Source organism: Oncorhynchus mykiss, chromosome 10 (assembly GCF_013265735.2).
Source record: "Oncorhynchus mykiss isolate Arlee chromosome 10, USDA_OmykA_1.1, whole genome shotgun sequence".
Taxonomy (NCBI): domain Eukaryota; kingdom Metazoa; phylum Chordata; class Actinopteri; order Salmoniformes; family Salmonidae; genus Oncorhynchus; species Oncorhynchus mykiss.
In genome coordinates this window covers 78,384,718-78,398,044 of record NC_048574.1, presented here as the reverse complement: position 1 = coordinate 78,398,044, position 13,327 = coordinate 78,384,718, and the positions used below count along the sequence as shown (strand labels likewise).

The window sequence follows — 13,327 nt, the reverse complement described above, 5'->3', positions numbered from 1 at the left end:
GAGAGAGAGAGAGAGAGAGAGAGAGGAGAGAGAGAGAGAGAGAGAGAGAGAGAGAGAGAGAGAGAGAGAGAGAGAGAGAGAGAGGGGATGCTTAGTGTCTTTATTTATTGTCAGGTGCACTATAAACAAAGAATGGGATTATATCTGAAAGCTGATTGGAATATAGCCATGTCAATCACTGTACCTGTAGGCCTGATAAGCACATCTCAGGGAGGTCTCCGCCTCCATCAGCTTTGAGTTTAGCGATCTCTGTTTTCATAACATCAGGGTTTGTCGTTCTTATCAGGGGTCCGAACTCTACACACACACACAAACACACACTGATCACTAACCACTTCCTGACTTAACCACACATCACACAGGCATTTCGGTGACTGCCCGAGTTTGTCAGTGATGTTTTGCTAAGGAGAATGCTTGGTGGAGTGTAAAGCCAGCTTTACTTGGGTCGTTGAATGGGACCAGGATGTACTGGGAGGGCTCATCCTGCGTTCCCTTCTTGCTGTCGATGATCTCATTGACGACTCTCTTGGCTTCAAGGATGTCATCCTTCATGCTCCCCGTGGTGTCGATCACAAAAGCAACCACTGCCGATCGCGCAATGCCCATGAAGCTGTGGGAGAGAGAGAGAGAGAGATAAAGAGAGAGATTGTGAGTAACTTCAACATGGGTAATTCCCTCTTCCACCCTCTCCACCCCTTCACCCCCCTCTACCCCTCTCTTCCCCTTCACCCCCTCTCCTCCCCTTCACCCCCCTCTACCCTTCTCCTCCCCATCTCCCCCCTCTACCCCTCTCCTCCCCTTCTCCCCCCTCTACCCCTCTCCTCCCCTTCTCCCCCCTATACCCCTCTCCTCCCCTTCACCCCCCTCTACCCCTCTCCTCTCCTTCACCCCCCTCTACCCCTCTCTTCCCCTTCACCCCCTCTCCTCCCCTTCACCCCCCTCTACCCCTCTCCTCTCCTTCACCCCTCTACTCCTCTCCTCTCCTTCACCCCCCTCTACCCCTCTCTTCCCCTTCACCCCCTTTCCTCTCCTTCACCCCCCTCTACCCCTCTCTTCCCCTTCACCCTCCTCTACCCCTTCCTCTCCTTCACCCTCCTCTACCCCTCTCCTCTCCTTCACCCCCCTCTACTCCTCTCCTCTCCTTCACCCCTCTACCCCTCTCCTCTCCTTCACCCCCCTCTTCTCCTCTCCTCTCCTTCACCCTCCTCTACCCCTCTCCTCTCCTTCACCATCCTCTACCCCTCTCTTCTCCTTCACCCCCCTCTACTCCTCTCCTCTCCTTCACCCTCCTCTACCCCTCTCCTCTCCTTCACCCTCCTCTACCCCTTTCCTCCCCTTCACCCTCCTCTACCCCGCTCCGTACCGTAGGTAGTTGTTGTCACCGGCGGCTCCCCGGATGTCGTCCAGCAGCCGGAGGGTTGCGGTCGTTGCCACGGTGACAGCAGCAGTGTGCAGGGCCACGTTGTCAGAGCGACGCTCATCCTTGCTGATGCCCCCGCGAGGAACCTCAGAGCTGGTTAGGTCAGCTGCACCGCCATGACTACACTTACCTGGGGGAGGAGAGGTGATGATGGTGTTATACAGAGAGTGTGTGGGTATCTGGGGAAGGTAGTGTGTGTGTGTGTGTGTGTGTGTGTGTGTGTGTGTGTGTGTGTGTGTGTGTGTGTGTGTGTGTGTGTGTGTGTGTGTGTGTGTGTGTGTGTGTGTATACCTTCAGGCTTAGCTGCGGAGAAGATCCCCATGTACCCAGAGGTGAGTTTCTTCTCATTAAGGATGTTAGGAAGGATGGAGTTGGAACAGAACCCCCCACTGACACAGTCACTGCAGGTCGGGGTGCTGACATCTACCGGACCAAATCACAATGTTTTCTTATAAAATAACAGTTAACTAAATTGTCAAGGGACATCATTTACCACCACAAATCATTAACCCCCCCCCCCCCCCCCCCCCCCCCCCCACACACACACACACGCACACACACATACATACACACACTCTCCTAAACCCTAAATGGGCGTGGTCGTCCTTTCTCTTACCCATAATTCCCTCAGACTCTTCAGCTTTATCTCGCTCTGTTGAACATAGGAGATTATATGTGTTTGTTTCCCTCTCTGTCTGCCCTTTAGACTCCCTGTAAACAATTAATGACCTCACTTTCGCATGAAGCCAGAGCTGGCAGCAGATTTCTCTCTTTGTCTCTCCTTTTTAATCTGCTATCGTACTTTTCTCTAACATTCCAAGCACGCCTCCCTCCTTCCTTCCTGCAATACCACCCCACCCCCTTCCTTCCTTTCCCTACCACCCCCCTCCCTCCCTCCTTCCTTCCCTTCCCTAACACCCACCCTCCCTCCTTCCTTCCCTGCCCTATCACCCTCCCTCCTTCATTCCCTGCCCAACCACCCTCTCTCCTTCCCTGCCCTACCTACACCCCTCCAGTTGGATCCCATGCCTCGCTGTCCTCGTTGCTGCATTAACTCAAGCCCTCCCTACCTGCCAGGTTTTCCAGTGGGAGATCGGGGCGGATCAGGTTGGCGTAGGGTTCAGTGTATCCCAGGTCCACCCAGTTACTGTGGCTGTAGAAATCCTGACAAAACACAAGCATGTATTATATACCAAGTCTGTGTCTGTGGCAAAGCTATCTATCTAATTGCCTATTACAGACACCTCTAGACAGAAGTTAACTTGGTTCAGATGATAATACTTGAGCCAAGGTGAAATACGAAATGAGAGATGAGGTGACATGTCCCCCCCCCCCCCCCCCCCCATCTTCCTCAATCCTTTTAGTCCTTACCTTATCTCCCTTCATTCCTGGAAGTTCAGACTTTCTCCCTCTTTCCCTTCCACCCCCTTTCCCACTCATCTCTCTCCCTCTCCCTCTCCCACTCCCCTCTCTCCCTCTCCACTCTCTCCTCCTTCTCCCACTCCTCCCTCTCCCACTCCCCTCTCTCCCTCTCCACTCTCTCCTCCCTCTCCCACTCCTCCCTCTCCCTCTCCCACTTCCCTCTCTCCCTCTCCTCTCTCTCCCACTCCTCCCTCTTCTCCCACTCCTCCCTCTCCCCCTCCCACTCCCCTCTCTCCCTCTCCTCTCTCTCCTCCCTCTCCCACTCCTCCCTATCCTGCTTCCACTCCTCCCTCTCCCACTCCCACTCCTCCCTATTCCTCTCTCTCCCACTCCCACTCCTCTCTCCCCCTCTCCCACTCCTCCCTATTCCTCTCTCTCCCACTCCCACTCCTCTCTCTCCCTCTCCCACTCCTCCATATTCCTCTCTCTCCCACTCCCACTCCACTCTCTCCCTCTCCCACTCCTCCCTATTCCTCTCTCTCTCTCTCCCACTCCTCCTTCTTCATCTCTCTCTCTCTCTCTCTCTCTCTCTCCCTCCCACTCCTCCCTCTTGCTCTTTCTCCCTCTCCCACTCCTCCCTAACCCTCTCTCTCCCTCTCCCACTCCTCTCTCTCCCTCTCCCACTCCTCCCTCCCTCCCTCTCCTTCTCTCTCCCCTTACTTGCAGACAGGGCTCTAATCACGCTGGTGCGACAAAAACATTTGTTATTTTATTTATTTATTTGTAAAAAAAATAATATTTAACCTTCATTTTACTAGGCAAGTCTTAAAAACAAATGTTTAATTACAATGATGGCCTACCGGGGAACATTGTTCAGGGGCAGAGAGACAGATGTGTACCTTTTTAGCTCAAGGATTCGATCCAGCAACATTTCGGTTACTGGCCCAACACTATAACCGCGAAGCTACGTACCGCGCCATACACAAGTTAGGAGCACAACAAAACATTTAGGAGCACTAGAAAAGAGTTGTACTGTGTGCAGTCCTCTCCCCAGTGTCTCTCTAGCTACCTGTACTGTGTACAGTCCTATCCCCAGTGTCTCTCTAGCTACCTGTACTGTGTACAGTCCTATCCCCAGTCTCTCTAGCTACCTGTACTGTGTACAGTACTCTCCCCAGTGTCTCTCTAGCTACTTGTACTGTGTACAGTACTCTCCCAAATGTCTCTCTAGCTACCCGTAGTGTGTACAGTCCTATCCCCAGTGTCTCTCTAGCTACCTGTACTGTGTACAGTCCTATCCCCAGTGTCTCTCTAGCTACCTGTACTGTGTACAGTACTCTCCCCAGTGTCTCTCTAGCTACTTGTACTGTGTACAGTACTCTCCCAAATGTCTCTCTATCTACCCGTAGTGTGTACAGTCCTATCCTCAGTGTCTCTCTAGCTACCTGTACTGTGTACAGTACTCTCCCCAGTGTCTCTCTAGCTACCTGTACTGTGTACAGTACTCTCCCCAGTGTCTCTCTAGCTACCTGTACTGTGTACAGTCCTCTCCCCAGTGTCTCTCTAGCTACCTGTACTGTGTACAGTCGTCTCCCCAGTGTCTCTCTAGCTACCTGTACTGTGTACAGTCGTCTCCCCAGTGTCTCTCTAGCTACCTGTACTGTGTACAGTCCTCTCCCCAGTGTCTCTCTAGCTACCTGTAGTGTGTACAGTCCTCTCCCCAGTGTCTCTCTAGCTACCTGTACTGTGTACAGTCCTCTCCCCAGTGTCTCTCTAGCTACCTGTACTGTGTACAGTCCTCTCCCCAGTGTCTCTCTAGCTACCTGTACTGTGTACAGTCCTCTCCCCAGTGTCTCTCTAGCTACCTGTACTGTGTACAGTCCTCTCCCCAGTGTCTCTCTAGCTACCTGTACTGTGTACAGTCGTCTCCCCAGTGTCTCTCTAGCTACCTGTACTGTGTACAGTACTCTCCCCAGTGTCTCTCTAGCTACCTGTACTGTGTACAGTCCTCTCCCCAGTGTCTCTCTAGCTACTGGAACTGTTTGCATATCCCCTCTTTCACCCCCTCCCTCTCTCTCTCCTCTTACCTGTACTGTGTACAGTCCTCTCCCCAGTGTCTCTCTAGCTACCTGTACTGTGTACAGTCCTCTCCTCAGTGTCTCTCTAGCTACCTGTACTGTGTACAGTCCTCTCCCCAGTGTCTCTCTAGCTACCTGTAGTATGTACAGTCCTCTCCCCGGTGTCTCTCTAGCTACCTGTAGTGTGTATAGTACTCTCCCCAGTGTCTCTCTAGCTACCTGTACTGTGTACAGTCCTCTCCCCAGTGTCTCTCTAGCTACCTGTAGTATGTACAGTCCTCTCCCCGGTGTCTCTCTAGCTACCTGTAGTGTGTATAGTACTCTCCCCAGTGTCTCTCTAGCTACCTGTACTGTGTACAGTCCTCTCCCCAGTGTCTCTCTAGCTACCTGTAGTATGTACAGTCCTCTCCCCGGTGTCTCTCTAGCTACCTGTAGTGTGTATAGTACTCTCCCCAGTGTCTCTCTAGCTACCTGTACTGTGTACAGTCCTCTCCCCAGTGTCTCTCTAGCTACCTGTAGTATGTACAGTCCTCTCCCCGGTGTCTCTCTAGCTACCTGTACTGTGTACAGTCCTCTCCCCAGTGTCTCTCTAGCTACCTGTAGTGTGTACAGTACTCTCCCCAGTGTCTCTCTAGCTACCTGTACTGTGTACAGTACACTCCCCAGTGTCTCTCTAGCTACCTGTATTGTGTACAGTACTCTCCCCAGTGTCTCTCTAGCTACCTGTACTGTGTACAGTACACTCCCCAGTGTCTCTCTAGCTACCTGTATTGTGTACAGTCCTCTCCCCAGTGTCTCTCTAGCTACTGGAAATGTTTGCATATCCCCCCCCCCCCCCCCCCCCCCCCCCCTCTCTCCTCTTACCTGTAGTGTGTGCAGTACTCTCCCCAGTGTCTCTCTGGCAGCCTGGAAGTTCTCCCTTTGTACGTTGGCCTTGATGCTGGCCACCCCATCAGTTATAAGGCGCCGGCCCAGAGCAAACGCCTCTGAGTTGAAGTGATGGGCTGGGCTGTTATAATAAAGATTATGATCAATTGGTTTTATATAGAAAACGGCTGTAGGAGTGATATACCAAATGTTCACTTGGACTGGCATAATAATGACAATGATTAATTGTTTATTAAGTTCATACATTAGAGCCACTAGAAGAAGGGTCATGTGACATGTGACATATGCTGGATAAGAAAACTAAGTTGTTTTTAAAACTAGTTAAAAACATTTTTTAAATAATCTGTTGCACTCCTGTGCTATTTCCACGCACTCCAAGCATTTTACATAATACGTGAACCTCATTCTCTATCAATGGAGCACCAACCTGTTGACATAATAGGGGAACCTCATTCTCTATCAATGGAGCACCAACCTGTTGACCTAATAAGGGAACCTCATTCTCTATCAATGGAGCACCAACCTGTTGACATAATAAGGGAACCTCATTCTCTATCAATGGAGCACCAACCTGTTGACATGATAAGGGAAACTCATTCTCTATCAATGGAGCACCAACCTGTTGACATAATATTTGAACCTCATTCTCTATCAATGGAGCACCAACCTGTTGACATAATAAGTGAACCTCATTCTCTATCAATGGAGCACCAACCTGTTGACATAATAAGGGAACCTCATTCTCTATCAATGGAGCACCAACCTGTTGACATAATAAGTGAACCTCATTCTCTATCAATGGAGCACCAACCTGTTGACATAATAAGGGAACCTCATTCTCTATCAATGGAGCACCAACCTGTTGACATAATAAGTGAAACTCATTTTCTGTCAATGGAGCACCAACCTGTTGACATGATAAGGGAACCTCATTCTCTATCAATGGAGCACCAACCTGTTGACATAATAAGTGAACCTCATTCTCTATCAATGGAGCACCAACCTGTTGACATGATAAGGGAACCTCATTCTCTATCAATGGAGCAACAACCTGTTGACATAATATTAGAACCTCATTCTCTATCAATGGAGCACCAACCTGTTGACATAATAAGTGAACCTCATTCTCTATCAATGGAGCACACACCTGTTGACATAATAAGGGAACCTCATTCTCTATCAATGGAGCACCAACCTGTTTACATAATATTTGAACCTCATTCTCTATCAATGGAGCACCAACCTGTTGACATAATAAGTGAACCTCATTCTCTATCAATGGAGCACCAACCTGTTGACATAATAAGGGAACCTCATTCTCTATCAATGGAGCACCAACCTGTTGACATAATAAGTGAAACTCATTTTCTGTCAATGGAGCACCAACCTGTTGACATGATAAGGGAACCTCATCCTCTATCAATGGAGCACCAACCTGTTGACATAATAAGTGAACCTCATTCTCTATCAATGGAGCACCAACCTGTTGACATAATGAGGGAACCTCATTCTCTATCAATGGAGCACCAACCTGTTGACATAATAAGTGAAACTCATTTTCTGTCAATGGAGCACCAACCTGTTGACATGATAAGGGAACCTCATTCTCTATCAATGGAGCACCAACCTGTTGACATGATAAGTGAACCTCATTCTCTATCAATGGAGCACCAACCTGTTGACAAAGTCTCTGTCCACCTGTCCGTTCTGTATGTAGATCTCATTCAGGGCAGATTTGAACTTAGCTGCTGACACTTCACCTGTTGCTTTGGGTCCCAGGCAGGCCTGGACCAGCTCCTCAGCAGAGTTACCCTAAATGGAAAGGTCAGAGGTTAAAGGTTAGACATTCTGACACACTACTCTATTTTCTTAATCTTGCTCTTTCACACACACACACACACACACACACACACACACACACACACACACACACACACACACACACACACACACACACACACACACACACACACACACACACACACACACTTACCGTGGGGGTGAAGTCTCGTCCCTCTGTCTCGGCGATGGCTCGGCACACCTCTGTGACCTTCTGTAGCACGGCCGTTCCCGTGATGCTGACGTGGGTGGAGGCTCCACCCCCAATGGGAGCAAACGCCCAGGCTCCTCCTGATAGGACCAGAGCCAGGAAGGACACACCCAGCACCGGTGACATCATCAGTCTTTAGGGAGTGGGGGGTGGCTGGTGGATGGAGGGGTGATTGAGCGAGAGAGAGAGAAAGAGCATGAGCAAGAGAGAGAGAGAGAGAGAGGAAATCCCTGACTTAGCCCCTGTTGTTAAACCTCTTGGCCACAACACAACATGTCCTATAACGAGGGTGTAGTTAGTATGCAGAAGCATCTTTATGATACATCAGTAAAATGTAATTAGACGTTGTCAAAACTGATTAGAGACCAGTGCTTAGCCCCTGTCCTGGCACATACTGCATTTCCTATTACCTAGGAGCATACAGAGATGTATATTCCTAGGCTGTTATCCCCCCACCATACTTTATTCCCTGTTGCACAGTGTTCTCCTCAGAGATAGTGTTTGGCCATGGCTCAACTCAACCAGGGACGTTTGTACTCAATATCCCTTAGATGAATACCTTTAGTTCCCAGAGTGTTAAAAGGCGAACGTTGAACTGAAAGGCTGGTGGGAAATGGAACAATTCTGCTCCTTACTGCTGCTTTCTGTCCGAGATTAAATGTATGTCATATGTAGAATCCTATGTATACTATATATCATGGTCGTATAAATTATGTACAACCCTCTCAATCTGTATACATTCTTGGTTTAAAAAAAAATATATATATATATATATATATCATCCCAGGGTGTACACAGATTGACAGGATTGTACACATATCACCATTAATTGATTGTCTGTATTCAATTCATTTATTCAATCTTTCCACTGAACTGATAAATGTTGAGAAGATATATTTTGACAAAGCACCAAAAACTGAGAATATTGTTAAAACAAACAATAAAAAAAACATAATATATTATAATCTAAGAACTAAAACCATTTACCATTTAAATGACAGATATAATGTTAACCAAAATGAAAATGAAGACCTCTGAATTGTTTTGTATTATCATAACACTAGTTATGTGAAGAAACCTTCTCAAAGCTTCCATACCTTCTCAGGTTATTTGAGCGTAGTTGGATCTCTTCCTCTTTCCCTGTCTCTGTTGCAGCAGTAACCCAAAGTGTAGAGGAACACTCTGGAAGATACAGTACACCTGTATATATACTGGACTGTACCGCCAGGCAGGGATGGAGGAGGGTGAGGTCTGTGTGTTACAGAACACACTAATCATTAACTTCTAGGGTTTTCCATGGCCACAACATGTCCAATCTTCTTATCAGATGTCAATCAATCAATGTGGACCATGAGGGGCAGGGCTACCCTGAACCTAACCTGGTAACAACATCATTACCTAGATTACCTACAAATCATTACCTACACTACCAGTCAAAAGTCTGAACACACCTACTCATTCCAGGGTTTTTCTTTATTTTTACTATTTTCTATGTTGTAGAATAATAGTGAAGACATTAAAACTATGAAATAACACATAAAACATAACCAAAAAAAGTTCTAAACAATTCCAAATATATTTTATATTTGAGATTGTTCAAAGTAGAGACCCTTTGCCTTGATGACAGCTTTGCACACTCTCTTGTCATTCACTCAACACACACACACAGGTAATGATTTTCAATCTTTACTGACGATACTGGCTTGAGTAAAGCCAGTGTGTCTATGTATGAGGGTAACTCAACACTATACATGTCAGCTACTACAGTGACTGAAATGACTGCCACACTTAACAAAGAGCCTCAGTCAGTTTCAGAATGGGTGGCAAGAAACAATTCACAAACTAAAAACATTGTATTTGGAACAAATCATTTACTAAACCATAAAGCTCATCTAAATCTTGTAATGAATAATGTGGAAATTGAGCAAATTAAGGAGACTAAACTGCTTGGGGTAACCCTGGATTGTAAACTGTCATGGTCAAAACATATTGATGTAATGGTAGCTAAGATGGGGAGAGGTCTGTCTGTAGTGAGGTGCTGCTCTGCTTTCTTGACATTGCTATCAACAAGACAAGTCCTACAGGCCCTAGTTCTGTCACCCCTTGACTACTGTTCAGTCATATAGTCAAGTGCCTAAAAGAGGGACATAGACACATTACAATTGGACCAAACAGAGCAGCATGACCGACACTTAGATGTACACGGAGAGCCAGCATTGATAACACACATGTCAAGCTCTCCTGGCTCATGGTGGAGTAGAGATGAACTGCATGACCGCTTGTCTTTGTGAGAGGTATTGACAGGTTGAAATCACAAGCTGTCTATTTAAGTGACTAGCTCTCAGCTCAAACACCCATACATACCCCACAATACATGCCACCAGAGTTCTCCAAGTCCAAATAATAATGTGTTGTATTATATTATTGCATTTAATTGTGATTGGACCCCAGGAAGAGTAGATGGGGTCTTGGCAACAGCCAATGGGGATCCATAATAAATACAAATACACACACACAACACTGTATTCAGTCTTTATTGGAGGGATTATCCAAGCAGAATCATTACATATCTTTCTTTATTGTAAATCAGTAATGAGGTTTGAAAGAATTCTGAATGGTTTTATGGTACTAGTTTCACAGGAAGTCTGAAGAGAGGACTATTGATGTCAAAGAAGGTGATTACTTTGAAAGGAAACTTATTAAAGATATTTTTTCCTTTTTTCCTTTCAGATGGTAACATGAATGACTAGAGAGAGGATGGCACTAACTTTAGGGTGGATACTTTACGGTATGATGACATTATTTCACAAGGCATGCAGACAGGTGATTGCTCTTTGGCGTCGATAAAGGTAATCAGCGTTTATTACCGTTCGTCACAGATAACCCACTGGGCGCACACTGGTTGAATCAACATGCTTTCCACTTCATTTTAATGAAATTACGTTGAACCAACGTGGAATAGAAGTTGAATTGACATCTGTGTCCAGTGGGTTGTCTGGAATTTTCTGAAGAGTTGTTTTGATAACCAGCGCAAGAAGCACCTGACATCAGACTCATTGACCCATCAGCTCACGTAACAGTTTCCATGGCAACATCCTATGTTCACAGGTTACATGTGTGAATATGCTTGTGTTTTAATATGTGTGTGTGTTTTAATATGGGCTATAGTGTATTTACAAGTTCACAGTCTCACAGTTCTGCTTAGCTGGGCAGCTCAGCCCAGTTTTATAACAGTAGTTAGAGGGCGAAGCCCCTTATGACGTCCCTAGGAAACCCTGTCCTGTCACTGCCCTGATCACAGATTACCAACCCATATTCACCTCTTTGACTCTGACCCCAGTCTGCACACACACACACACACACACACACACACACACACACACACACACACACACACACACACACACACACACACACACACACACACACACATGCACGCGCACACACATGCACGCGCACACACACACACACACACACACACACACACACACACACACACGCACGCGCACACACACACACACACACACACACACACACACACACACACACACACACACACACACACACACACACACACACACACACACACACACACACACACACACACACACACAGTACCTGCTTTACCCCTGGGAGTGGAGGGGGCAGGAGACAGAGGGGAGAGGACAGTGACAGTATCAGATGGTTCTGCCAAGGCCCCCTTGGTGAGGTGTGTATCTGTTCTGTTGTCATGGTAACGTTATATGACTCTGAAGGGTTAATAAGGGTTTGTGTTGGACAGGTCACAGAGTCAGTGATAGCCGCTGATAACTGATGTATGTTCAGTAGATACAGTGAAGATCATGATAATCACCACCAGATGGAGACAGAGAGGGCGTGTTTCTTAATCATGATAATCACCACTAGATGGAGACAGAGAGGGCGTGTTTCTTAATCATGATAATCACCACTAGATGGAGACAGAGAGGGCGTGTTTCTTAATCATGATAATCACCACTAGATGGAGACAGAGAGGGTGTGTTTCTTAATCATGATAATCACCACTAGATGGAGACAGAGAGGGCGTGTTTCTTAATCATGATAATCACCACTAGATGGAGACAGAGAGGGCGTGTTTCTTAATCATGATAATTGACATTTGTTTGGTAAAAACAGCAGGATAAATACACACGTAGGTAGAGTCCAATCTGTGTTTGTGTTTTGCGTTTCAATGCTTTATTATTTCTAAATGAAATATTTATAAAATATGAATAACAAAAAAAAATGATGCATTTAACTGATAATGCATCCATTTAAACTCTTAAACTCTTCCTGCATGTATCGTCATGTGTTTTAATGTTCCGTCTCCTTGATCCTCATATAATCTGTTCATTATATTAACCATACATGAGCTCTGCTTATTTCCCATCCGTATTACAATAACAGTGGACGTATGGACTTCGTTACTGTCACCATAATGTAAAAGCTGGGAACATTGATGAGGGGATTAAACATAAAGTTGGAAGCTACAGTCTGCGATTGGTACATACATTTTTGGACTTGTAAATTAATGACATATCTTCTTTTTTTTAAAATCACAGACCCCCCCCCCGGCTGCCCTCATAAACTGTTTGATAACAGAATACAACCGTATTGTAATGAGAACCATGTTTTTATTAAATAACTATTACATTATATAAATCATACATGCCATTTAGCAGACACTTTTATCCAAAGCAACTTGTTGTCACGTTTGCAAACACTTCACATATGGGTCCCGGGAATCGAACCCACAATCCTGGCGTTACAAACACTATGCTCTACAAACCAAGCTACAGAGGACCACACTACACTATGTACAGGGCTGTATTCCGTCATCTGTAGTTTACTAGGGCCGGAGTGGTGATGTCATGTTGTTCCAGAGTGGTGATGTCATGTTGTTCCAGTGGTGATGTCATGTTGCTCCAGGGTAGTTATGTCATGTTTTTCCAGAGTGGTGATGTCATGTTGTTCCAGAGTGGTGATGTCATATTGTTCCAGAGTGGTGATGTCATGTTGTTCCAGAGTGGTGATGTCATGTTGTTCCAGAGTGGTGATGTCATATTGTTCCAGAGTGGTGATGTGATATTGTTCCAGAGTGGTGATGTGATGTTGTTCCAGAGTGGTGATGTCATATTGTTCCAGAGTGGTGATGTCATATTGTTCCAGAGTGGTGATGTCATGTTGTTCCAGAGTGGTAATGGGATGTTGTTCCAGAGTGGTGATGTCATGTTGTTCCAGAGTGGTGATGTCATGTTGTTCCAGAGTGGTGATATCATATTGTTCCAGAGTGGTGATGTGATGTTGTTCCAGAGTGGTGATGTCATATTGTTCCAGAGTGGTGATGTGATGTTGTTCCAGAGTGGTGATGTCATATTATTCCAGAGTAGTGATGTTGTTCCAGAGTGGTGATCTAATGTTGTTCCAGAGTGGTGATGTCATGTTGTTCCAGAGTGGTGATGTCATATTGTTCCAGAGTGGTGATGTGATGTTGTTCCAGAGTGGTGATGT

General features: G+C 46.2%; 1 protein-coding gene across 1 annotated transcript in view; it reads right to left on the bottom strand.

Annotated features, from left to right (window-relative positions):
* Nucleotides 1-9,022, bottom strand: part of LOC118966656 (von Willebrand factor A domain-containing protein 7-like) — a 43,743-nt gene extending 34,721 nt beyond the window's left edge. The window contains exons 1-9 of the mRNA XM_036989398.1: nucleotides 8,896-9,022; nucleotides 7,742-7,951; nucleotides 7,424-7,560; nucleotides 5,725-5,869; nucleotides 2,491-2,584; nucleotides 1,712-1,843; nucleotides 1,364-1,550; nucleotides 441-610; nucleotides 185-297 (exon numbers count right to left, since the gene is read on the bottom strand). Coding sequence (XP_036845293.1) covers nucleotides 185-297; nucleotides 441-610; nucleotides 1,364-1,550; nucleotides 1,712-1,843; nucleotides 2,491-2,584; nucleotides 5,725-5,869; nucleotides 7,424-7,560; nucleotides 7,742-7,927 — 1,164 coding nt within the window. The 5' untranslated portion in view covers nucleotides 7,928-7,951; nucleotides 8,896-9,022. The remainder of the gene's footprint in view (nucleotides 1-184; nucleotides 298-440; nucleotides 611-1,363; nucleotides 1,551-1,711; nucleotides 1,844-2,490; nucleotides 2,585-5,724; nucleotides 5,870-7,423; nucleotides 7,561-7,741; nucleotides 7,952-8,895) is intronic.
* Between the last annotated feature and the right edge of the window lie 4,305 nt (nucleotides 9,023-13,327).